The sequence below is a fragment of the Odocoileus virginianus genome, chromosome 10 (assembly GCF_023699985.2).
Source record: "Odocoileus virginianus isolate 20LAN1187 ecotype Illinois chromosome 10, Ovbor_1.2, whole genome shotgun sequence".
Lineage (NCBI taxonomy): Eukaryota > Metazoa > Chordata > Mammalia > Artiodactyla > Cervidae > Odocoileus > Odocoileus virginianus.
In genome coordinates, this window is record NC_069683.1 from 29,631,516 (window position 1) to 29,655,152 (window position 23,637).

Here is a 23,637-nt window from a genome sequence, read left to right on the forward strand (position 1 = left end):
CGGGCGCTAGGACCCGGCTGGGCGGGGTGGGGCGGGGCTCCAAGCCCCGTCAGCTGTACCTCCGCAGCCTGGAAAATACCGAGCCCAGGCGAGCTGAGCCCCCGGAGCCCGCAGCCTAGCCCCGGGGGAGGGACGGAGGTGGGGTGGGGGTGGCGCGCGGGGCAGGGGGACGCGGGGCGGGGCCGGGCGGCGGGACCCACTGCTCCTCTCCCCAGAACCCCCGCGCGGCCCCGGTCTCCCGGGCAGCGGCGGCGGCGGCGGCGGCAGAGGCGCTCGCACCCCCGGCCCCGGCTGGCCCCGGCGAGTAGCGGGCACAGGTGAGCCTGCCGGCCCCGCGGGCGCCCCACCCCGCCCCCACCACCGGCCCCGCGCGCTTCCCGCGCCGGCGCCGCTGCCGAGTTAGTTGAGCCAGTCCGGCCAGCGCTGCGCGGACCCCACCGGACCGTCTGTCACCTCGGGTCCCGGCCTCCCCTGGGTCCCGACGGGCTTCCCCAGCACCCCAATACGCAGCCCCCACTCCGGCTCCCACCCCTGGCGGTCTGAGGTCGCGCTTTTGTGGAGAGAGAGAGGGGCATACTGCCCAGTGGCGGCGGTGCGCGCTGGCCAGGGGGCCAGCCCCTGCTTCTCTCGAACTCGCTACCTGCCAGGACCCCGGACAGCCGCACGCGCACCCGCAGCGTTCTGACTCCGGTTCCCAAACCGGTCTTGCAGGTCCCTGGAAGGTGGCGTCAGCATCTGCAGCCGCGTCGACGTGGTCGGAGCCTCCGCGGAGGACCCAGGAGAGCCGGACCAGGACCAGGGCCCTGGGCCTCCCCATGGAGCAGTCAGCTGCCTCCCCAGAGCCCCCGGGGCCTCGGCCAGTCCTGGGCCGCGACAGCGTCCAGGTGCCCGACGACCAGGACTTCCGCAGCTTCCGGTCAGAGTGTGAGGCCGAGGCGGGCTGGAACCTGACCTACAGCAAGGCCGGTGTGTCTGTGTGGGTGCAGGCTGTGGAGATGGATCGTACCCTGCACAAGATCAAGGTAGGGTGGCCCCGCAGCAGGTGCAGCCGGCACTGCGCCCTGACTGCCTCTGGGAGTCTCCCGGTCCTCCAGCAGGGGTACAGACTCCTGGCTGTGCACCTCAGAGTCTCCTGTGAGAACCCAGGAGGCACAGTTTGCTGGGCAAGCCCCCATCTCACAGATGGGCCAGCTGAGGCCTGGAGACAGGGGGTGTGACTCACTCAGCCGCTGCCTGCTCAGGGAGGTGGACTGCTGCCAAGCCCACCTAGGAGAGTGGTCTCCTTCAGGGAGCCCTCTGCCCTTGAAGCCTTTCCCAGGTCCTGACTTAAGTCATCTCAGGTGGGAGACTGAGCCCTTCAGTCCCAAATTCCTGATTCTCTCAGCCTGAACTGGGTCTCTTTCCCTACTCTCTGCACTTCTTCCTGCCTGATGCCCTGCTCCTCCCTCTTCCCTGCTGGCTGTCCCCTGAGTCTCTCCTGCAGGGACTCAGGATCCTGGCTGGCAGATCCTGAAAGCGGGGCTTAGATGTCCCTGCCTCACACAGGGCCAGGCTGGGCCGGCAGGCTGGGGAAGGAGGGACCAAGGTGTAGGCCAGCAGAGGCAGGGAAGATGCAGGCGTATCTGGCCTCTCTCAGCCATCCACTCCACTCCTCACAACCCCATGATTTTCTTCTCTTTGTCAAAAGAGGGCCGGCTTGGGTTTTGGGACCCCATGAGCCCACCTCCCCTGGGGGACTAGATGGGGAACAGGCTAGTGAAGACTCTGATGAGAGCCCTCAGTGACTGCCTCCCACACAACGCATCTGGCATTGCTGTGAGTGCCACTCTTCAACGGGGCAGGCAGGTCTCCCTTCAGTGGGATCCTGGGTGTGCCCTCCCCTCTTTCTTGCCTCAGCCTTCCTGCTCTCCTTCTCGAACACGTGGAGAAGTGTATTCCTGTGGTGGAAGCTGGCAGAGGTGGGAGCAGGGCACTGGACTTGGAGAGCACTCCTGCCCTCCCCCCACTCCAGCCCCTCCTGCCTGGGACCTGCCCTTGGATTCGGATTTAACTCTGGCATCAGGGCCTCATAACAGGGCCAGAGATGTCTGACCTTCTCTGTCTGACCCTGTGCCTTTCTGTCTCACCTTGTCTTAGTCATTTAGAGCTTTGTCCATCTGTCCCCACGTAGGCACCTGGCCCACCCGTTCTGCCTTACCTGCTCCCTTCTTGACTCTTTGTCTGCACCCTGGCTATCTGACTGTCTTTTTTCTCTCCCAGTTCCCATGTGTGTCTCCTTTTCTCCCTTTCTGGGACTCTCTACCCAGGCCTGAGGACCCTGGGCCGGGGGCTTCCCCAGAGCTGGACCTGTGTCTAAGTCTGAGGAGCAGGGAAGGGCAGGGCCACTGGTATGTTCCAGCTTAGTGCTCTCCAGGGACAGGGACACATCCTATCCTTTCCGTCCTCAGCCTCCAACACAGGCCCAGCAGGGATGTTGGTTGAATCAAGGATGGAAGGAAGGAAGGAACAAAGGAACGAATTGAATACAAAGTGAGCAAAGTTGTTGTGAGAAAAAGGTTGTTTTCCTGCCTGTAACCTGGGAAAGGCTCAGGCTGGACTGTGCCATGGGGTAGGGAAGCATAATCTCCCCATCAAGCTGGCTCTCCAGAAGGAAGGGAAGGGGAAAGTCTGAACTGAGCCCGGGACTCCCACCCTCTGTGTCAACAGAGTGGAGCTTCCTCCTCCATCTGGCCTGGTTAATGAATAAACCCAGCCCCATCCAGGACTGGAATTGGTGAGTCTGGGAGCCAGACCTCCACAATAGACCCCTTGTGGCCATATCAGATTTGCCAGGTGTTCTTCCTTGAGAGTAGAGGGGATTGGGAAAACTGGGGTATTGTGGGCTTGTAGTTAGGGCGTACACCTGACCTTCTTTCCCTCTCAGACTGAGCAGAGGTTGGAGGTGCCTTTGCAATCCCCATTTCAAATTCACTGCTTACTGGAGTGCAAGTCCAGAGAGGAGTAGGGGCTAGCCCAGGCTCACACAGCCAAGCCCCAGCCAAGCCAGGCTTGGAACCCAGATCGCTAGCCTCCCTGCCTAGTTCTCTCTTTTGTGCTCCCCACAGTGAAGGGGGCTGGGGCCAGGAGGTGAGCAGAGCTGGGGCCTAAGGAGGGTGCTGGGTCTTGGCTCAGGGAAGGGAGGTGATCTCGAGATCTCAGATCCCCTCAGCACAGCCACGTGGAGCTCTGGGGGACAGGCAGAGGTCTCCAAGCTCCCCCATCCCCAAGACTCCAGGAATCTTGTTTCCGGTAAGAACCGCTGCTCTGAGTCGAGCATTTATCTGCATTGCCTGATTGACCTTCAGACCAGTCCTGGGCTGTAGTAAGCATATCTCCAAGCTACAAAGAAACTGAGGCTGAGAGAGGTGAGGTCACTTGCCTGAGGTCACACAGCAGCTAAGGTAGAAGTGGAACCCAGGTCAGCCTGGCTCCAGAGCCCCTGCCTCTGTCCACTTGGGCTCACATCTTCGTCAACATTTTGGCATTTGACCCCATCGGTAACTCTTTGAAGGACATGGTGTTCTCATCATCCTATTCCTGTTGATAAATTAAAAAGCTGAGGCCCAGTAAGAGGAGTGGCTTGCCAAGGTCACACAGCAGGTCTGAAGCCAGAGTTCCCAGGACTGATTGGGTCACTCCAGGAGACTGGGACTCAACCACAGGTATTTGTTGAGCTCCCCACTCCCCACCGCCGGTTCTTGGTCTGCCCCCTGACCTGGGAATGGCAGCTGCCCACTGGACATGCCCTGCGCACGTGAATCTAGGGTGGGGGAGGAGCCACCTAGCTGCCTACCTGATTGATTTTCTCTACCTCACCCCGCTTCCCCCAGACTTATCTTCTCCCTACCCCTGTGTCCAGAGGTTCCTGGAAGTCACTGTGGCTCTGGTCCAGCATTTGGAGCCAGAAGGAGGGACAGAACTGCTGGAGGCCACCTCTGCCCTTTCCCTCCCTCTGGTCTGGCCTGGTCCCAGGCCTGCACAGTGCTCTGAGCACCAAAGAGGAGGCAGATACCACCTTCTGTGAGGTCAGGCCTTGTCCCAAAGGCCGATGCTGAACACGGATCCTGGGCCCAAGGCAGAAGGCTTCTGGGCACCTGACTGCAGGTCTCTCAGTGCCCAGGCTAGGCTTCCTCAGAGCTGCTGTAGAGGAGAGAATTGGGCAACCAGGGGGCTGTCATTTATTCGAGCAGGGCCAGCGGGAGAAGGGGCTGAGGTCCAGTCCTGGTTATGGTGTTCTTATGTTCTGTGTGTGACTGTGGGCACATCCCTGCCCTCTCTGGGCTATTTCTCCATCTGTGCCATGGGGCTCTCCTGGCTCCCAGAGCCTCTAGACTCCGTACCTGTGCTGGGTCCCATGGAGAGGGATGAGGCACAGGGGACGGAAAGCTGGAGATGGCATGGCATGGCATGGCATGGCCGGCCCAGTCCTGCCCTGATGCTCACATGCTCAGGCTCTCTGATCCTGCTGTGCACCTAGCCACCTGAGAGCAGAAGGTGGCCAGACCTCCAGAGGGTGGAGAGAGACTGACAATTCCAGATGGCTCCCTGCCCACTGCATGAGGCGGATATTCACAGGCTAATGACTGAGGCAGGAGTGGGTCCCAATGAGTAGGAGCCTTGAGGGCCTTGGCTGGAGCAGGGGTGTGAGGTCTCCTGGGGGAGCATGGCTGAGAACCTGAGGTTCCTCTTGCCACAGGAAGCTGAGCAGTGGGGACCTATCTCTTCTGACTTCCTGTCCTATGACTGCTCCTCTTCCCCTTTGGAGAAAGCTTGGTGACCCCTCTCTGACCTGTCTCACTGTCCACCTGCTTCCATGCCACAGCCTCCTGGGTTCCAAGCTCTTAGGCTAGTGCTCAGGTCTGTCCTCTCTCAGCACCTCATTTTCTTCCCCTGTGAAATTTGGGATCATCTCAGGGATCTCCAAGGACCCTTCTTACTCTTAATGGTCTATGGGACTCAAAAGGGTCATGGGGATGGTGGAGACAGTCACAGGGCCAGGGGTTTTCTTCATGTATTTCCACTGAATCGTCACAAGTGTCTTGCGAACTCCATTGAACAGATTTGGAAGCTGAGGTTCGTTCAGGGCAGGAATTCACTTGTGCAGTCAAACAACTTGAAGGTGGCTGAGGCAGGATCAGAACCCAGGTCCTTGAGACTCCAAGGCCAGGATGGCTTCAGTGTCTCGGGCCTGCTTATTAGCACCACTGGGCCCTTCGATCTCCTGGACCCTGTTGCTCAGAACCCACCCCTCTCTCCTGCCTTAGGTCTCCCAGTGCTGTGTCATTGTGAGAGGGTACCCTGGAGGGGTCCCAGCTAAGCAAGAGCCAGTCCTTACTGTGTAACCTTGGGGTTCACTTTACCTTTCTGGGTCAATCTTCTTATCTGTGGTGGCAGAGGCAGGAGTTAATTGGGTTTTAGGGGTTTGGATTCAATGATCTCAGATTTAGGCTGGGCTTCTGCCCCCTTTGGGGCTCAGTTTCCCTATTTCTCTAGAAAGATGCTGGGCAGGTGGTTTGTAGAGCCTGGCCTTATGTCATGGTAAGGGTGTCTGCAGTACTGGACACGGGGTAAGAATGGAGAGCTAAAGCCTTGCTGGTCTGTGCTGTCTGAGAGGCCCCTAGGTGGGCTCCTGAGGCCCTGAGAACCCCTGGCCTGGATTCCTGGGTTTTCTGGTTCTAGCTGGATTCCTGGTTCTAGCTCTGACTTGGTGTAGGGGCAGCTGGAGGAAGTTGTCCAGATCTGTCCTTAAGAAACAGGGCTCCCAGAGAGCTGCCCTCCCGAAGTCGGGGTCTGGATCTTCAGTTGGAAGAAATCAGAGACAGGAAAGTTCAGAGCTGGCTGGAGGCTTTAGGAAGGTGTTCCTGGAGGTCCTTCCTACAGGGGGAGAGAACAGGGTTCAGGGTCCCGGCCATGTGGCCTTGGGCAGATTGCTGCTCCTGCCCCAGCTTTAGCTTCCTCATCTGTCGCATGTGAGCAGCTGTGCTGGCTTGCCTGTCTTTGGGCACTTCGTTCAGGTAGGAGACAAAGAGGGAAATCAGGATGCTGGAACAGACACTTGTCACAGGAGCTGCAGAGACCTGGAGGGGGCCTCTGAGCCATCCCTGGAGACCAGGGAAGGCTTCTCAGAGGAGGAATGCTCAGGTGATCGGTTTGGAATTGGGTTGACAGTGAGGAGTACAGGTTTGACAGCACTGGGAACATTTCATACATAGGAAGAGCTATGTAAAGGCCCCCGAGGAAGGAAACAGGGCACTGTTAGGAGAACTGCAGGTGGTATATTGTGGGGCTTGGAACTCAGACAGGTGGAAGTGATTAGACAACTAGATCAAGGCTCTTGAATTTGGATCCCGGAGGTTCTAGGCTACTGGGGAGGGTTTTAGACAAGGTGGATGGTAGGAGGAAGATGCTGCTCTATTTGTCTGCACAGACATGCCAAGGCCTGCACTAAAGTAGGGCCTGCGGGGAGTGGAGCACGGGATTGCCTCCAGAAAGATTTAGGAGGGATAAAGGACAATATGGTGGTTACAGCATAGCTCTTGTGCAGATAGTATAAGATATGCAGTCCCCGGGGGCAAGGAGCTGGTGGGGTGGTGCCTTCAGTCCGTATCCACGCTGGGCCCAGAAGAGCCCTCAGGCCCTCAGGCTGGCTCTGTGCCTCCATGACCAGCTCCCCAGGCTCTGGCTTTTAAACTTTAACGAGCCCCAGATCAGTTTCCAGCCGAGAGTCTTTAAAGTTTCAGGAGATGAGAGAAAGGAAGCAGTCCTGGAGACAGATGGGTTTTGTTTCTTCCCCTGTGTCTCTGTGCCTGGTAGAGCCACTTGAAGCCAGGGCTGTGGGTGCCGTGACACCAGAGGCCTGGCACTCCTTAGGGATCTTGGACCTCAGCTGGACATCTCCAGTCTGTTAATGAGGGGCTAGCAACCACCAGTGGAGTTAGAAACCCTTTTCCCGCCCTGCTCTCTTACCTTTACCCCTGACCTGGGGAGGTGAGCATCACCCCCCACCCGCCCCCTCAACAAGTGAGAGGAAAGATGCTCAGACCGGGTGCCCGCTGTGCTTCTCTTTCTCTCCTCAAGCATATGTAGTCTGGCCTCAATGCTCCAGGACCCCTGGAGCTGCAGAAACACAGGCCGTGGAGCAAACTATCAGGCCCAGAACTTAGTGGTGGGTCCAACACCAAATACAGACCTCTCCCCCCCCCGCACTTGTTATTAAAGAGAGGCTGGGCAGGTGGCACTGGGCAGCCGGAGCTGTTCTCTGAGGCTTTAGTATAACAACTGCCTCCCTATCTCTCAGCCTGCCTCCCTGAAGGCAGCTACTTGTTACTTCTGACCTGTGTCTAGAATCCTCTGTTTTGGGGCAGTTGAACAATGCCTGCAAGTTTACCTCCTCCATGGGCAGTAGGGGTAAATCCCACCTTTGGTCTCCTCTGCATCGCCTGGGCCATTTAATCTCATCCTTTGAGTTTCCTGTCATCTAACCCTGGCTTTCTGAGAATCCCCTCCAGCCTCTCCTTGATGCCCCCTTCCTAGTTTTGGACTCTTCTAGATTGCCTCGGGCCTGGTACTGGACCAGAGAAGTGTTAAGTCTGAAGGCAGAGGCCTGACAACCAGAGCGAATGGAGTTCCCTTGTGTGTCTTCAGTCTTCATTCATTCAACATACTATATGGTGAACATGCTATACACCAAGTATATCCAGGAATTTAGTGGCAAACCAAACAGATCAGACCCTGTTGTCATGAGTTTACATCCTGAGGGGGAGGCAAGCATAAGATACCAGATGGTGTTTGTGTGTTATGAAGACAGGATGATGTGATGGGAGTTGTCTGGCCTTCTATATTTGGGCCTTCTGTGTGTGGAGCTGGGCTGTGGGTGCCTGTGTGTATGATCTGGTCCTTGGTTGGGTAGACTGTGAGCGCCTCAGGGGCAGGGCACCTGACAAGGGTCATTAAATCCATACTGAGTGTGTGTGTGTGTGTGTCTGTACATGCACCTGAGGTGTGTGTCTGTGCCTCTTGAGTGTGAGACTGTGTGTGTTTCTGTGTCTGGCATTACTCTGTGTGTGTGAGTCACACCCCCTCACTGCAGCAGAGTTGTCTCTGATCCAATTATGTCTCCTCAGCTGTCTTCCAGTGGCTTCCGCCCCCCCCAGCTCAGCTCTGGCTCTGCCTCGGTCTTCCCCTCCCTGCTTCCCTGCAGCCTCCTGTCTTTGCCTCTGGGCCTGTCTCTGGGTCTCAGAGTCTCCCCTTAAGGTGTTTTCTATCCCTGTCTGTGATGGTTACTACCTCTACCTGTATATCTCGACTTGTCCCTTTTCTCCCTCCCCCCTTTTTTTTCCTGTCTCAGTTATTTATTCGTTCAGCAAACCTCTTCTCATGCATCCCACCCACTCTACCAGCCTCTGTGCTGGTGCTTGGGGCCTGGGGATGGATCACACCTGAGTCCTGCTCCGAAGGCCTAGTGGGGAGACTGATGAAGATGGTGACAGCCTTCCGTGACTCCTCAGGCCACGGGAGGCGTGGGTGACAGCGTGGTGGGGGGCAGGAGTATCTGGGTAAGACCTGGGGGCCCGACAGGAGTTAGGGGGCAGGCTGAGAAGGTCTTGGTGGGTGCGGACTAAGGGTGAGGAAAGAGTGGAGACTGAGCCAGAGTGGGGAGGACGTTTTAGGATTTGATCTTGAAGTCAGGGAGAAGCAGCAGAGGCTTTTAGGCTGGGCAGTGTCATCATCACTGGGTTTTATTTTTTATTTTATTTGGCTGCACCACGTGGCTTGTGGGATCTTAGTTCCCTCACCAGGGATCGACCCTAGGTCCTTAGCAGTGAAAGCACAGAGTCCTAACCCACTGGACCACCAGGGAATTCCCGTCACTGGGTTTTAGAAAGCTCCTGGCCGCAGGTCACAGCTTGACCTGGAAGTCCGGAAACCAGTGATGAAGGTGTGGCAGCAGTGGTCCAAGCAAGGATGGTGAGGCCTGCCTGAGTCTGGCAAAGGGAGGTTGTTGGGAAGGTCGTGGTCAAGCGGAATCCCAGGTTCCAGGCACAGGAGGGGAGCAGAGGCGGGTGGGCGTTGGGCTTGGGTAATACAATAGTGGACATGGTTAGGGTGAGCTTTGTGGGCTATGCAGGGGGTGGTGCCCAGGAGGCCATTGAAGATGCAGTCCAGAGCTTACTAGAGAGCTTTGGGAGCATGAGGCCACTGACAGCCCCTGAAGTCCTGGGAAGTGTTTATCCAATTTGTCTCTGTCTACTTGTCTGTGTGTCAGCCCTGGCCCCTGTCTTGTCTCACTGATCTCCCCGACTGTCTGTCTTTTCTTTCAGATCCACCCACTCTGTTCTTTCTCAGGTCTCCCTCCTCTGTCAGGCTCCCCCACCTCCCCCAGGGCTGGAACGAAGTGGCGGGAGCTCCAGACCTGGAGGTCAGCTTCTCAGAGGTCAGAGCAGGGTGTGCCTCAGATGCCGAGGCCTGGGGGGTGGGGGCTGGGGTCCAGGGAGGCTGCTGGAGACTCGGAGGAGGGCAGGGGGATGGGAGCAGAGTAGGGCTGAGTCACTCAGCCCTGGAGAGAGCAGCAGAGGGGCCTAGCTTGGTCCGGCCTAGCAGCCTCTGGGAGCTGCGTTTCGGGTAGACATGCAGTACCTCCACCTCCCACCAGTCTCAGGAGGGCCACACTTTTGTAGAGAAGATGGGTTGAGGTTGTCTGGTGCCAGATGCTCTTCCCTTCAGAAGAGGCTTGTCTAGTCATTTTGCAGATGAGAACTATGAGCCAGAAGCTGGGGAAAGGAGACCCTGTGAGGGGCCCACACCAAACCTGCTGCATGCCTCCAGCTCCCCTTACTCCAGGCAGAGCTGCCTCTAGCCCAGTACCTAGTGGGGACTCCCCAGGGACAGGCCTTATCTGGCCAAGTGCTAGCCTACCTGGGATTCCTTGAGTCCTTGACAGAGCAGAGCCTAAATCTTAAAGAACAACTTTAGCAGTCGACTTCGGGTCACACTGGGTTCCTGAATGGTTCTTCACTTTTCTCAGCCACCATTTACAAATGGGCCCAATCTTCCCTCCTCCTGGGTAGTTGAGAGGATGAAATTAGGAGAATTTGCAAGGCCCCAGCACCTGGCACAGAACTGGCATGCTGTTAACGTTTGCTGAATGGATGAATGAACAGTCTGAGATACCCAAGGGAGAGCTCCATTTCCTCCCGCTTCCATCCTTCTTCACTCGGGCTACCTTGTGGAACCGCATGAGCTCTGTCCTTCCCCCAGCCAGTCCAGGCCCTTTCCAGTCCAGCACCTCTGCCAGGAGCCTCTTCCCTGTCCTTACACATGGGTGCCATCTGCTGTACATTCCGTAAGAATCTGCTTTGGGGTGCCCCTCCCTGTACCTGCATCCCCCTACTTTTCTCTGTCCCTGCCCTGAGCCCCCAGGTTTCATGCCTGTGTCCTGGCTGAGAATGGAAGGACTCTGAGTCCCCTCTGGCCCCACTCTCAGCATGGCCATACTACACAGAGCATTTCCTGGGCAGCCTCAGGCCCATCTCAGCTGAGTCCAGGCTCCCAGGTCCAGGGAGCCAGGCCCCTGAGATTCTGGACCACACTCTTAACCTAGGGAAAAAAATATAGTTTCTTTATCTTGTATAAACTCTCTTGTATCGACAGTAACAAGAACCCCAAAATGAGGCACAGCCAGCCTCAATTCCCGAGTAAAACTTTTCCCTGTTTTCCTTCCAGCTTTTATTCAAGGGTGTAGATAATTTATGTACAATCGAGCCTGTGGCATAGATACAAGTTTGTGTCCTCTTTTGTTCATTTAACATTGCATCTGTGGATATTTCTTGCATTGCTACAGAATTATTAATTCAGGAACACTTCCGGCAGCTGCTGCCTGCCAGGCCTCTTCTGGGTTCTGCGGGGCCCCTGCCCGTGCCCCTGTCCAGAGGGAGCCCACTGTCCTTCCTCAGCAGCTGGGTGATAATTTTCAAGGTGATGTATCATTCTTAACTGAACCAGGCCCTGCTGTTGGTGGTGTTCCAGCTTGTCCTCCAATATATTTTGCTAATTACAAATGCAATATTATTGTCATGAATATTGTAACAGAACTTTTTTTCTTATTTCATATTACCCCCACCCCCCAACCCCCTGAGTAAAAATTTCAGTTCCTGGAGGTCCAGAAACTGAGTTAAAAGATACATTTTTAGGATTTTAAAAATATTTGCCAAATTGCTTTTCAGAATAGTGGAACCAGCTTTTGCTGTCACTAATTGGGTAACAGTTTTACCATATCCTCATGAGCAGTGGGCATTTTATATATTTTTGCTAATTTACTGAGTGTAAATTGCTGTTTCAGTACAGATTTAATTTACCTTTTTTTAAAATCAGAGTTATTAAAGGTCTTACAGAAAGCCCCAGAATCTCCCTTAACTAGTCTCTGCCCCGTCTCCCCACTTACACTCCGTTTTATAAGAGGATGAGGGCAGAAACAGAAGTCAGCCTCACGTGCCTTGGAGAGTTTGATGAGCGTCCAGGAGGTTTTCACAACGACCCTTCCTTCTTTCTCCACAGAGCGCTGAGCGCCACCAGCCACGGCCCAGAGCTCTAAAAGGCGAGGAGCTCACATGGACTTGGTGTCTTTGGTGGCTCACCTGTCCCTCTTTCCACTCAGGCAACGTTTCTTTACTAAACTACGCCAGGCACTGGGGACGCCAGGACGAACAAGGGGCCAAGACGAATCGATGCATCACAGCGTTGCTGACGAAGGGAGCCAGTGGGGCGGAGGAGCAGGCCCCAAGACCAACCTGCAGAGTGTAGGGACAGGGTAGGCTGCCTGGGCAGGGCGCCGCCGGGCTCAGGCATGAGGACAAAATAGCGAAGACCCAGCGAGTGGCGGTCTTGGGAAAGCAGGCCTCAGCAGACCTCTCTCCTCTGCACACCTCCACCTCTGCTTCCCTGATCCCTGTGTCAGAGCCCTGGAGCTGCTCTTGAGATTCGGACGGCCGTGAGGAGAAGGCCTCGCAGTCTCCATTCTGGGGCCCCAGAAACCCAGAGGCAAGGGCAGGTGCTCTAGCAGCTGGGCTTCTTGTTGGCCCTGTGGGGCCTCTGGGAGGGGCAGTGGAGGGCCCCGAAGCCAGCGAGCAGGTGGTGAGTGGCCCCGGGGAGGAGGACTGGGAACAGAAACAGGGCAGAGGGGCTGCCAGCGCTGAGCCTCTCATGTGCTGTGTGCCCTGGGCCAGTCTCTGCATCCTTCAGCACCTGGACTGACATGGTGATGGCAGTGCCTGGTGGTGGGCTGTGAGGGTGGGACCTGTGGACCTGGGGAGGGTCCTCCCACCCCCTCCCTGTCCTTCCAGCGTGTGGAGGGATCTGGGGTATTCTCGTTGTTTTCAGCTTTGTTCCTATTCCTTTATCCTGCCTTTTGGTGTTAGCAGGCAGGGCCTGAGAAGTCAGGGAAAACTGTGGGGGCCTAAGGCTGGAGGCAGGGCAGCTGCCACCGGGGGCTTGGTGTGTAAGTCTCCTTTAATCCTCACAGCTTTACTCTTGAGGGGAGGATTATCCCTGTTTGACAGATGAAGATACTGGGACTCAGAACTGAAGTCCTTTGCCCAGGCCAAGGCCACACAGGCAGGAAGTGGCAGGGCAGAGGCCTGTCTGATCAGACAGCCTGGAATTGCTGTGAGTGTGAGCCTGGGAGGGAAATGCGATGGCTCCAGTCTTCTCAGAGGAGACTTCCAAGTGCAGAGCTCCAGGGCTGGGCTTCAGAAAAGCATGGCCTTGCCTTTCAGCCCAGTAAGGGCCAAGGATGGAGTCAGGAATTTGGTTCAGAGGAAGAATCGCTGAGCTTTGCCTCCTTGGTCAGCAAGTCCTTCTGAATACAGTGAGCACTTCGTAATAACCACCAATTAACTAAGGCAGTCTCCAGTTGCCAGCATGTTTGTTTTTGCTGGGTCAGTCCTGCCTCTTGAGGGGGGAGCGGAAAGTCCTGATGCTTTTGGATCAGGCACTCCCAGGCTCTGGTTCGCTCCACCACTCTTAGCTTTGTGGCTGTGGTCAGTCATTGTGCCTCTGAGCCTCACTTTCGTCATCTATAAAATGGGGTTGATGATAGCCATCAGATTGGGAGGGTGAGAGACAGGATGCACCTTGGCACCCCTGACAGCTGGCAGAGGTGGTTTGACCTAAATTTCAGCCCCTGTGGGGTCCAAGGTCTGGTGCTGCTGTCTCCTTTATGGGATGATGAATTGGTGATTTAGAGTACTTGGTAGTGGTTGTTGAGATCTATTATTTCGAGCTATGATTGATTTGATAGCTAGTGCTCCACCCTGGTCAGGAGTGCTACTTCTGTGTTAAATATGGTTCTTTTGGGAAAAGGTGATGTGCTTAATAGTTGTTCTTCAACAAAACTGCTAAAATGCAACATGGTGAGAAGCCAGCACAGCCTGAGGGAGGTTTCAGAACCCAAATGGACCCCTTCCCCTTCCCTGGGCCTCAGTTTCCCTGGTGGTAACCTGAAGAGGAATGGTGGAAGAGGTTATCTCTGGAGTCCCTAGGACTCTGGGATAATCTGTATGCCTCATACATTCCACGGGCAAGCATATTAGAGACCTGCTGTGTGAGGTCTCAGTGTCTGAGCCAGACTGGGATCCATCTGCCCATGTCTCAGTTTCCTTGTTACTGCCCTGGCCATTGACCCTCAAGGTCACACCACAGCCCCATGGACATGACCTGACTTCTTTCCTTCTGTCTTGGGTCAGTCATCTCCCTGGGTCCTGAGAGATACTGCAGCCCCTCCCCCCTACACTTCCCTCTGCCTCTGGACCATCTGCCAAAGAAGCACAGGGCTAGGGGTGGGAGAGAGGAGGAGGCAAGAGTGAGACACTGGGACGGCCCTGGATCTTGCTCTGTACTGATTTATTTAAGCCTCCAGGCCTTTGCACCTACCAGTCTCACTGCTGGAAATGCCTTCTCTCCCCTTTCAGCAATTTAGCTCTGTTTAGCTGTTTACCCGTCCCTGCTGCCCAGTTGCAGACCTGGCATGCGGCAGAATACTCCAGAAGGTAGTGAATGGATGGATGGAAGGGCAGGGCCAGGTGAGGCAAGAAGGGCATCTGGGGCCCAGAATATAAAGAGATACATGCACACATGTGTGGTCTTGGCCTTGTGGAAGGGTGCACGGCTGCTTGTGGAAGCCTGCCTAAGTAATAACAGCTACTGTTTTGGAGGATACCTGCCACGTGCCAGGCATATTGCATACATCGAAGTGAAAGTGAAAGTGTTAGTTGCTCAGTTTTGTCCCACTCTTTGCAACCCCATAGACTGTAGCCTACTGCAGCGCCACCATTGCAGCCTGTGTTCTCACCTTCCCAAAGGAGCCTACTGGTCTCCTTTGTCCATGGAATTCTGCGGGAAAGAATAATGGAGTGGGTTGTCATTCACTTCTCTAGGGGATCTTCCCAACCCAGAGGTTGAACCCTGATCTCCTGCATCGCAAGTAGATTTTCTACTGTTTGAGCTACCAGGGAGCTCATTTTTGTCTCACATATTATCTCATTTAATTTGATCACAACATCCCCACGAGATAGGTATTTTTATTATCCCCGTTTTTCATAAGAGGAAACAATGACTCAAACTAACTAAATCTCATGCCTAAGGAGAAGAGTAGAAATTGGAACCTGCGATTGCCAGACTCAAAGCGTGCAGAAGTCACCCTCATGGCCTTCCTTGCTTGTCCATTCCCTCTGACCATGGGCATTCTGGGCAATCTCAGTTCTCTACATCAAGGAGTCTGGTGAGAGTGGAGTGTAGCGGGTACCAAGTCTAAAAATTTCTTTGGTGTCACCTGCTCCCTCTGGGCCTCAGTTTTCTCAGCTGTAAAATGGCTGCATGTGAGACTTCCTGCAGTAAACCAGGCCTTAAGAGCTTTGCAGCCAAGCATGGCTTGCTCCCTGGTTGAACAGCTCCGGCACTGCCTCCAGTTCAGTTATGGTTTCCAGGAGGAGCTCCCAGGTGTCCAGCCAAAGTGACTGACTTGCCTGGGGCCCAATGGCTGTGGGTTCTGGTCACAGCCCTGCCCACCAGGTGCTCTCTGATGACTCACCTCTGCCCCCACCCATCCCTCCAGAAGTCTCTTAGAATTACTTTGCCCATGTGGCGGCTGCAGCTGCACACAGGAACGATGCTGGATGTAACTGACCTCTCTTGGCTCAGCCACGCAGCCTCCTGGGGGCTGTGGAAAGAAGCAGGCCCAGAGCCAGGCTGGTCACCTGGACTGCCTCGGTCTCCTTACCTGCAGTGCCACCAGCGCAGCCTGGGTTTTCACCTTCACAGCAGGCCCGGCAGCCGACCTTTCTCCCTAGGAATCTACCATGAGCTTGGGAAACCTTTGAAGTTTCCTTCTTTATCTTAAAGATAAAATATCACACAGAGTTTCTGCTCAGCTTGGTGCCTGTTCTGTCTGGTGCTCTGCGTGCTCCTCCCGCTGCCTGCTGTCTCAGAGTGAGGCCCTGGGTCCTGAACGACAGTGATCCAGAGGGACAAGAGACAGTGTGGGCCTCTCTCAGTGTGCCCCCAGCCATGGGCGCAGCTGGCCCTGGGGGCACTGAGGCTGGCTTGAGGGAGGAGGACTTCCCAGGTGGACTCTAACCTACAAAGCATAATTCTGTTGTCACTCCCTCTTCATACACTCATAGCCTGGGACAACACATTTGAGGACTTGCAAAGCCAAACCAGCTTTCAAACTTGGTTTAGAGAAGTTCTGGTTTCCTGAGAAGTCACACGTGAGTGCTCCTTGAGGGTTAAGAGTATTGGAAGATCTGGTTTTAAGTTTTGCTGCTTTCTTGCTCTATGATTTGGGCAGGTTACTTCCTCTCCCGAGCCTCAGCTTTCTGTTTTGCAGCACAGCGGAGAAGTTGGGGGTGAAGGGTGAGTGTGTGTGTTGATCGTCCAGTGCAGCACCTGGACCTACGTGCCGCCACACAGCAGTCACTTGCCTGGGTGCTCCTGAGGATGCAGATCCGGCCTCTGCCATCTTATCCATCCCATCCCTCTCATCACTCTGTTTACTCATTCATTTATTCACTCGCTTGTATATCATTCGTCTCTCTCAGTCTGATATAGTTCCTGAGTCTTTCCTTGACTTTCGTGACCCTGACACTTAGAGACCAGATATTTTGTAAAAAGCCCCTCATTTAGGGTTTGTCTGGTTCTCCTCATGATTAGATTTAGATCATGCATCTTTGGCAGAAATATCACATAAGTGGTATCTGTATTCTTTTCATTGCATCCTGTCAGGAAGCATCCGAGTCACATCTTGCCTTGTCACTAATGACATTCCCTTTGATCACTTGATGAAGGTGGTATCTGCCAGGCAAAGTGAAGTTACTGATTTGATGGGAAGGTACTGTGAAACTATGTAAATACCCTATTCCTCATTAAACATTCAATGTATTTATTTATTCATACCTGTATATACTTTGGTTTCCTATTTTAATCAGTGGAATATAATGTTACGATCATTATTTACCTTAATACATGAGTTGGCCCAGCTTTCACCCATGGTAGGCTTGGTTCGCCTGGGACTGAGAGGTTTCTTGGGATAAGAACTTTCAGTGCTAAACTGGAAAATGCTGATGAGTTGGTCACGGAACCAGTGGGGAGCCCTTCACACCGGCTCCTGTGTCTGCTAGGCAAGGTCCCTATCATTCTGTGAGTACACGGTCTTTACTCTCTGGCACAATAAGACGTTCCAGGCTCCTCCTGTGCTTACTCCCACCAGTCCCAGGATCACACATTTCTCCAAGAAGACCTGGAAGCAGGACTTTTTGAGTATTAGGCTGCAGCACAGGGCACTAGAGCAGATGGCGCTCATGCAGCTGACCCGCAGGCCACTCTGGCCTCTCTGCCAGGGCCTCTTGCTGCATGCCTGCTTTCCACACTGAGCTTCTCTGTGAAGCCCGACTCCCCGCATCTCACCCACATAGCTGACCACCTCCTCTGTGTCCCCTTGGACGGTCTGGGCACCTCCCCATTTCCACACTAGTCTCCTCTCTCAACTGGAAGCCTCTGAAGGACAGGCCTCAGATTCGTCTCTGACTCTTCTGTGCTCCGCACAGAGCTGAAGCTGGTGAAATGACTGAATCTAGTCATACCTTCTTGTGGAGCAGAAAAGCAAACAGGGTGGGGAGGGAGTGAGTCTTCAGTCTGAAGCTGTTCTTCAATTTCAGTTTTCTTTCCTTTTTTTTTTTTAAATTATTTATTTATTTGGCTGTGCTGGGTCTTAGCTGTGGCATGCAGGCTCTTGAGTCTTCATTTTGGCACGTGGGATCTAGTTCCTTGACCAGGGATCAAATTGAGGCCCCTCTGCGTTGGGAGCACAGATTCTTAACCACTGGACCACCAGGGAAGTCCCAAACTTCAGTTTTCACAACTAAAATGAGGCTAATACCTCAAAGTGATAGTGCGTAGAAAGCACTTAGGATAGTACCTGGCAGGTGGTGAGCACACCTCTCAGGATCTCTGGGGAACCTTTTATTGAATTCTTTTCATTATTGAAGAGGCAGTACTATATATTTTAGAAAATTAGAAATATAGATAGCAAAAAGAAAATAAAACTATCATATGCTCATCATTTAGAGACTGCCACTGTTAATACCTTAGCTTCCCAGGCCTTTTCTGTGTATAGATTTTTTCCGCTCCCCCAAAGTGAGATTATATCATGCATCCACTCTGTAACTTGCTTTTTCTTCAGGCAACAATATCCACAATTTTGTTTCAGTAAATTTTCAGCACATCTAATTAATACTCAGGTCATGTTTACATTTCTCCAGTTGTCCCAAATGTGTCCTTTTTGCTGTTGTGTCCAAGCCAGTATGCAATCCAGGACCGTACTTTCTATCTGGTTATTTGTTCTATAAATCTCAGTTCCTTCTTTATGACACTGGTGTGTAGAAAGACTAGACCAGCAGCCCTGCAGAATGTCTCATCATCTGGCTTTGTCTTGTATTCTTGTGGTGACACTTAACTTGTTCCTCTGTCTGTTGTATTTTTGTTAGGTGAGGCATATCCAGGGCTTGATGAGTTCACTGGTGCCTAGAATACTCAATGGGTAGTGTCCTTCCTTGTCCTTTCATCACCATTAGTGGGGCCAAGGCCTAACAAGATTAGGGGGAAGACGATGTGACCCGTCCCTCATGTGGTTGCATGTATTTACTTTTTAGTAGAAAGTAGTATGTCTAAACACCCAGTTCTGGGAAACCTTTTTAAGCTACACAATAGAACTCAGCCATTTGCCGAGGGGAACTTGATCCTGGGGTTTGGGCTTTCGGGTGAAAAAAAAATCACAGAACAAGGATATGGCCTGAGTTTCATCTTGCTGAGTGTAAATCTAATGAAACCTGGTTCTGTTTTCATTTGCTTTCCAGACGTGTGATCTAGGTGAAGTCCCAGCTTTTTTTTTTTTTTTTTACTTTTTGGCCACACCCTGTGGTATGTGGGATCTTAGTTCCCCACCAAGGATAGAACTCGTGCCCCTTGTATTGGAAGGTGGAGTCTTAACCACTGGACCACCAGGGAAGTCCCAGCCCCAGCTTTGCTGCTTATCAACTGGGTGACTGTGAGCAAGTTTCTTAACCTCTTTGAGCCTTAAGTTCCTCTTTGGATTTCTTATCTGGCAGGGTTATTGTGTGGGTTAAATTTTTTTTTTTAAAGTTTCCTCTGCTCTTTTCTCCCTAGCTGGAAAACTCTTTGAGAACAAGGCTAATAAGTAATAAGAATTCAAAGATGTTTGTTGGGTGTATTCCTTGGTGGTCCAGTGGTTAGGACTCTGTGTTCCACTGAAAGGGGGCATGGGTTTGATCTGTGGTAGGGGAACTAAGATCCCACATGCCACATGGTGTGGTCAAAAACAAAACAAAAACAAAGATTTTGTTGGATGGTGTAAAAAAAGAAAGGAGGGCAAATGGTATGGCCAGGTGATAAGTACCATGGGGGAAAGACATCCATTTAGGCATTCGTTTGTTCATTTGTGCTTTCATTTCATTTAACATGTACTCATGCCAGGCTCTGTACTGAATTGACTGAGCCTCTGCCCATGAAATTCATGGGCCTGGAGGGCACAGATAAAGAGGAGGAGAGCACAGTGTATAGGAGTCCAGAAGGTCGGCTGGGTAATTCAGGAAGACTTCCTGGAGAAGGAGACCGGGACGAATGGGGAGGTTTGGTGGGGGCTGAGATGGGGGAGATAGTGTCTAGATGCAGAGGCTAACTTTGTCTGGCACATGTGGCTTCTGGGAGGGCTGGATGGGGCTCATGGCAAGAGGTGAGTCCATGTTGGCTTCAGAGGTCGCTGTTCCTCCCTGTCCTCCTTCTCCTCCTCCCCCTGCCTCCTTTGCCTGCATGCCTTCCTATCCCCTGATTAGCGCTTTGAGCCCTGTGTGACCCTGACAACCCATGTGTCTGTCTGCAGTGTCGGATGGAGTGCCGCGATGTGCCAGCAGAGACACTCTACGATGTCCTACATGACATTGAATACAGAAAGAAGTGGGACAGCAACGTCATTGAAACTTTCGACATTGCTCGCTTGACAGTCAACGCTGATGTGGGCTATTATTCTTGTGAGCAGATGCAAGCACGCCAATCCCAGCCCCCTCCACCTCTACCCAGGCCTCCAGCCCAGCCTCTTCCTACCCGCTTCCCTCCTCACAGTCACTCTCGGGGCCAGGCTGCTCAGAGACCTGAGTGTAGAGATGTAGGTCTGCCTTCCCTGAATCCTTGTCTGCTCCCAGACACTTGAGTATATAGAAACGTGTACTCACAAACACACATGCACTCCCATGTTCATGCATGCACATTCCATGTGCATGGACAAACACACTTGCACAGAGTCATGTATAAAACCCACAGCCACATGCCACCTACTCACCCACCTACCCACACTTAATGGAGACACAATAATACCACTGTTTTCTCCTACACTCACATTCACATACACAAACAGATCAGGCCAGCAAGGTGAGGGCTCTGTGAGGTGGTGAGGAGCAGGGGAAGCTGGATGCAGGAAGGGAGAGTGGCTGTTTTGTCTCCTTCCTAGCTCCAGAAATTAGGTCTGGTGGGTGGGGTCCTTGTTTAGATCAGGGGAGCTGGCAGTTAACCAAGCATCCCTGTGTCTCTGGGCTTTGCCACCCCCTTTTAGGCAGGCAGGCCAGTGGTCTGGCTGAACTGTCCCTTGCCCTCCACAGGGAGGTGTCCAAAGCCCCTGAAGAATCGTGATGTCATCACCCTCCGTTCCTGGCTGCCCATGGGCACTGATTACATCATTATGAACTACTCAGTCAAACATCCTGTGAGTCAACCTGCCTTCCCTGCTGGGTGGGCAGGGGAAGGTACCAGTTAGGACTAGGCCGGTAGGCCTAGCCCAGGGAGAGGCCCCTGGCTGCTACCAAGACTTCTCTGTGACTTCAGTCCAGACGTGAAGCCTCCTGCCTACACAGTGAGAATAATGTCTTGTCTCCCTGCTGGGGCTTTTACGCAGATGAGTGTGGACCATCACTCTGGACAAGTGGGTGGGAGGGGCTGGCTGGGAAAAAGGGAACAGGAGTGAGAGATAGGGTCCCCTGGCCCTCCCTGAGGCTGAGTGTTTTGATCTCCATGGCAGGCAGGACAGACAAGTGCAGGTGGCCTGGGAAAGGATGAGTGTGTGCTTGTGTGTGTGTGTGTGTGTATGCACACACCCATGTGTGTGCTTATAAACCCTCACCCCAGACTGGGGTCTTTCTGGAGGGGAACAGAGGAAGTTTAGAGTGGTAATGATGACCTAGTCTGACTCCTCTCTTTCTTCTTACCCCAATATCAGGCCTGGCTTGGAGTGGATGCCAGGGCATATGAACCAATTCTGTGTGTGTGTTTAGTACTCACAAAGGCACCACCTTTTCCCACACCTTGAGTCTCACCTCCCTGTGCCTTCCATCCCCAGAAATACCCGCCTCGGAAAGACTTGGTCCGAGCTGTGTCCATCCAGACGGGCTACCTCATCCAGAGCACGGGGCCCAAGAGCTGCGTCATCACCTACCTGGCCCAGGTGGACCCCAAAGGTGAGGGCTTGGCCCTGGAATCCCATCATGGGATCCTTCCCTATACCACGGCGATGGGACTTGATCTATTTGATCTACTGGGATCCGGAAGGGCCTCTGTTAAGAGGTGTTTTGTATTTTGGGGCATCTGTACCCAAAACGTTCTTTGAGCCAAAGTTTGAGACTTTACAGTGTTTGGAAAATCAAGGATCAAGGTGGTAGTCACTGCCCCAAGACGAAGCTTACAGCTCTCTTCCTGGACTCCTAGGCCCCCATGCTCTGACTTGCTCCCCTCTCACTGGCTGCTCCCCCTCTGTCTTGTTGGCTTCTATCCTGGAGGTCTGGGTTTCCCAGGCCCCAGTCCTTTTTCCCTTGGGAGGGCTCAGCCACTCCCCAGGCTTCTGTGGCTAGGTGACTACATGTCTCTCTGCTGAGATCCAGGTCCCTGTGGCCATTGGCCTCCTCGATGTGTCCCTCAGGATGTCTCTTAGGACCCAAGGCTCAATGTGTCCAATGCTGAACTGTCTCCCTTCCTAATGTGCCCCTTCTCCTGAGTCTCTTCCCTCTAGTCACTCGTGCCTAAAACATGGTGGTTGTGGGGGGTCCCCTCTTGTCAGCTCCAAAATCATTAATTATTATTGATTCTACCTCTTAAATAGCTCCTGAATCTGTCATTTCTTTCCACATTCAGCCACTCTCTCTGTCCATACAGATTTTTTCCAAAGGACTTATTTCCTTGTGACTCTCTTCTGCTTAAAATCCTTTTGTGATTTTTCCATTGCCCTCACAGTGAAGTCTAAGCCCCCTCCCCAGGTTTCCCAGTCCCTTCTCACAGCTTATACCTTCCTACTTGTCTAAGCAACCCTTTCCCTCAGCCTAAAACACCTCTCTGCCCTTACTCATCCCTCCAGGGCTGCTTCACCTCCTCTATCCCTGATACCCCGAGGAGCTGCTGGCTCCCTGCCCTCTGGGCCCATCCCCCTCTAGCAGAGCACTTGACACACTGTTGGGCTCCCCCAGACAGTGAGTTCCTCTCTGGGTCCCCAGGGCTGGTCCAGGGTGGGTGCCACTGAGTGACTGTGGAGTGAGTGAGGGAATGAATGAATGGCTAGAGGAGGAGTAGGCTCTTGAGCATCTTTGCCTGGGTATCCCCCCAGCACCACTGAGGGTCCACTGGCCCAGGCCCAGAGCTCCCCAGCACCTCACTGAGTGAGTTTTTTGGGTGTCAAGAGGCAGAGCAGACACTTGGGGATGAGGCGGGTGGAGAATCGGCCATAGATTCCAGGTCGGGCCAGGCTGGAAGAGGTCATGCAGCAGCTAGGCTTCCTGCTCCAGGGGGCTTAGAAGGACAGGCAGAGCAGGGGATGAGCATCAGGGCCATTCAAGATAGTGGGACTGGGTATGAGAAAAGGCAGGTAAGTGTGAGTAGAGGGGAGGCAGCAGGCAGAAGCTTGATTGGCCAGGATTTTAACTCATGTGTGGCCTGTGATCACCTTGGACCCTGTGGTTTTCTTTCATGCAGCCCCTGGACTCAGCAGAGGGCAGAGGCAGTCAGGTGGTGGAGGTAGAGGGTGTAACAGAGTTGAGCCTGAGGACCTTGGTCTGAGGTGGAAAGAGGGCTTGAAGTCGATGAAGTCTTACAGGACTTGCCTCACTCTGCCCCCTCCCTAGGGAGAAGAGTGTGTTCTCCCTGGAAACCCCAGGTTGGAGTAAGGAAGCTGGTGTGTGTGTTTGTGGGGGGCTGGATCCCTACGCTGCTGCTTCCTTTTTCTTCTCACTACCCTTTCCTGCCCTCATAGGCTCCTTACCCAAATGGGTAGTGAATAAATCTTCTCAGTTCCTGGCTCCCAAGGTGAGTGACCTTGGGACTTGGCGGGTGTGGAGGTTGGGAGAGCGTTCTGTGCTGCAGGGATGGAGTACGGGAACGGGAGTCAGGGGGCGGGGCCAGGGCTGAGGGGCGGAGTTACGAAACCCGAGCTGGAGTCAGGATCCTGGGAACAGTGGTCAGAGCTGCTGGAGGGCGTGGGAGCAGATGGGGTGAAGGCCTAGTCCTGCTCCCAGCTCACCCCTTATCCGGCGGTACAACCGGTCCGCAGGCCATGAAGAAGATGTACAAGGCGTGCGTCAAATACCCTGAGTGGAAGCAGAAGCATCAACCACACTTCAAACCGTGGCTACACCCGGAGCAGAGCTCGTTGCCGAGCCTGGCGCTGTCGGAGCTGTCGGTGCAACATGCGGACTCGCTGGAGAACATCGACGAGAGCTCGGTGGCAGAGAGCCGGGAGGATCGCACAGGCAGCGCGGGCGGCGAGGGCAGCGATGACGACACTTCGCTCACCTGAGCGCTGCACCACGGCAGGGACCGCGATACGATGGGGCCGAGCCCAGAGGCGGCGGATCCTCCCCCGCTTTCTCCCCTCCCCCGCCTCCTGCGCCTCCTGGGGACGCTGGGCTCGGGCCCAGGCTGGCGCTGCGGCCTGGCTGGACACAGCCCCAATAAACGATCCCACAGCCTCATCTGGCTCATCACTGTGCCTGCTTCCCACTT

At 54.0% G+C, this 23,637-nt stretch overlaps 1 protein-coding gene across 1 annotated transcript; it reads left to right on the forward strand.

The window, feature by feature from the left end:
- The first annotated feature begins 215 nt into the window (after positions 1-215).
- On the forward strand, positions 216-23,606 carry STARD10 (StAR related lipid transfer domain containing 10). The gene is made up of 7 exons (XM_070473293.1): positions 216-317; positions 712-1,022; positions 19,487-19,634; positions 20,259-20,362; positions 20,993-21,110; positions 22,889-22,941; positions 23,186-23,606. The coding sequence occupies exons 2-7, from the start codon at positions 816-818 to the stop codon at positions 23,429-23,431; spliced, it is 876 nt and encodes a 291-aa protein (XP_070329394.1). The 5' UTR covers positions 216-317; positions 712-815; the 3' UTR covers positions 23,432-23,606.
- Positions 23,607-23,637: the final 31 nt, after the last annotated feature.

Bases quoted from the DNA above. Each gene is read 5' to 3' on its own strand.
- STARD10 (XM_070473293.1), top strand. From the start codon at position 816: ATGGAGCAGTCAGCTGCCTCCCCAGAGCCCCCGGGGCCTCGGCCAGTC. The intron at 1,023-19,486 runs GTAGGGTGGCCC...GTCTGTCTGCAG, and splicing joins GTACCCTGCACAAGATCAAG to TGTCGGATGGAGTGCCGCGA. The intron at 22,942-23,185 runs GTGAGTGACCTT...ACCGGTCCGCAG, and splicing joins CTCAGTTCCTGGCTCCCAAG to GCCATGAAGAAGATGTACAA.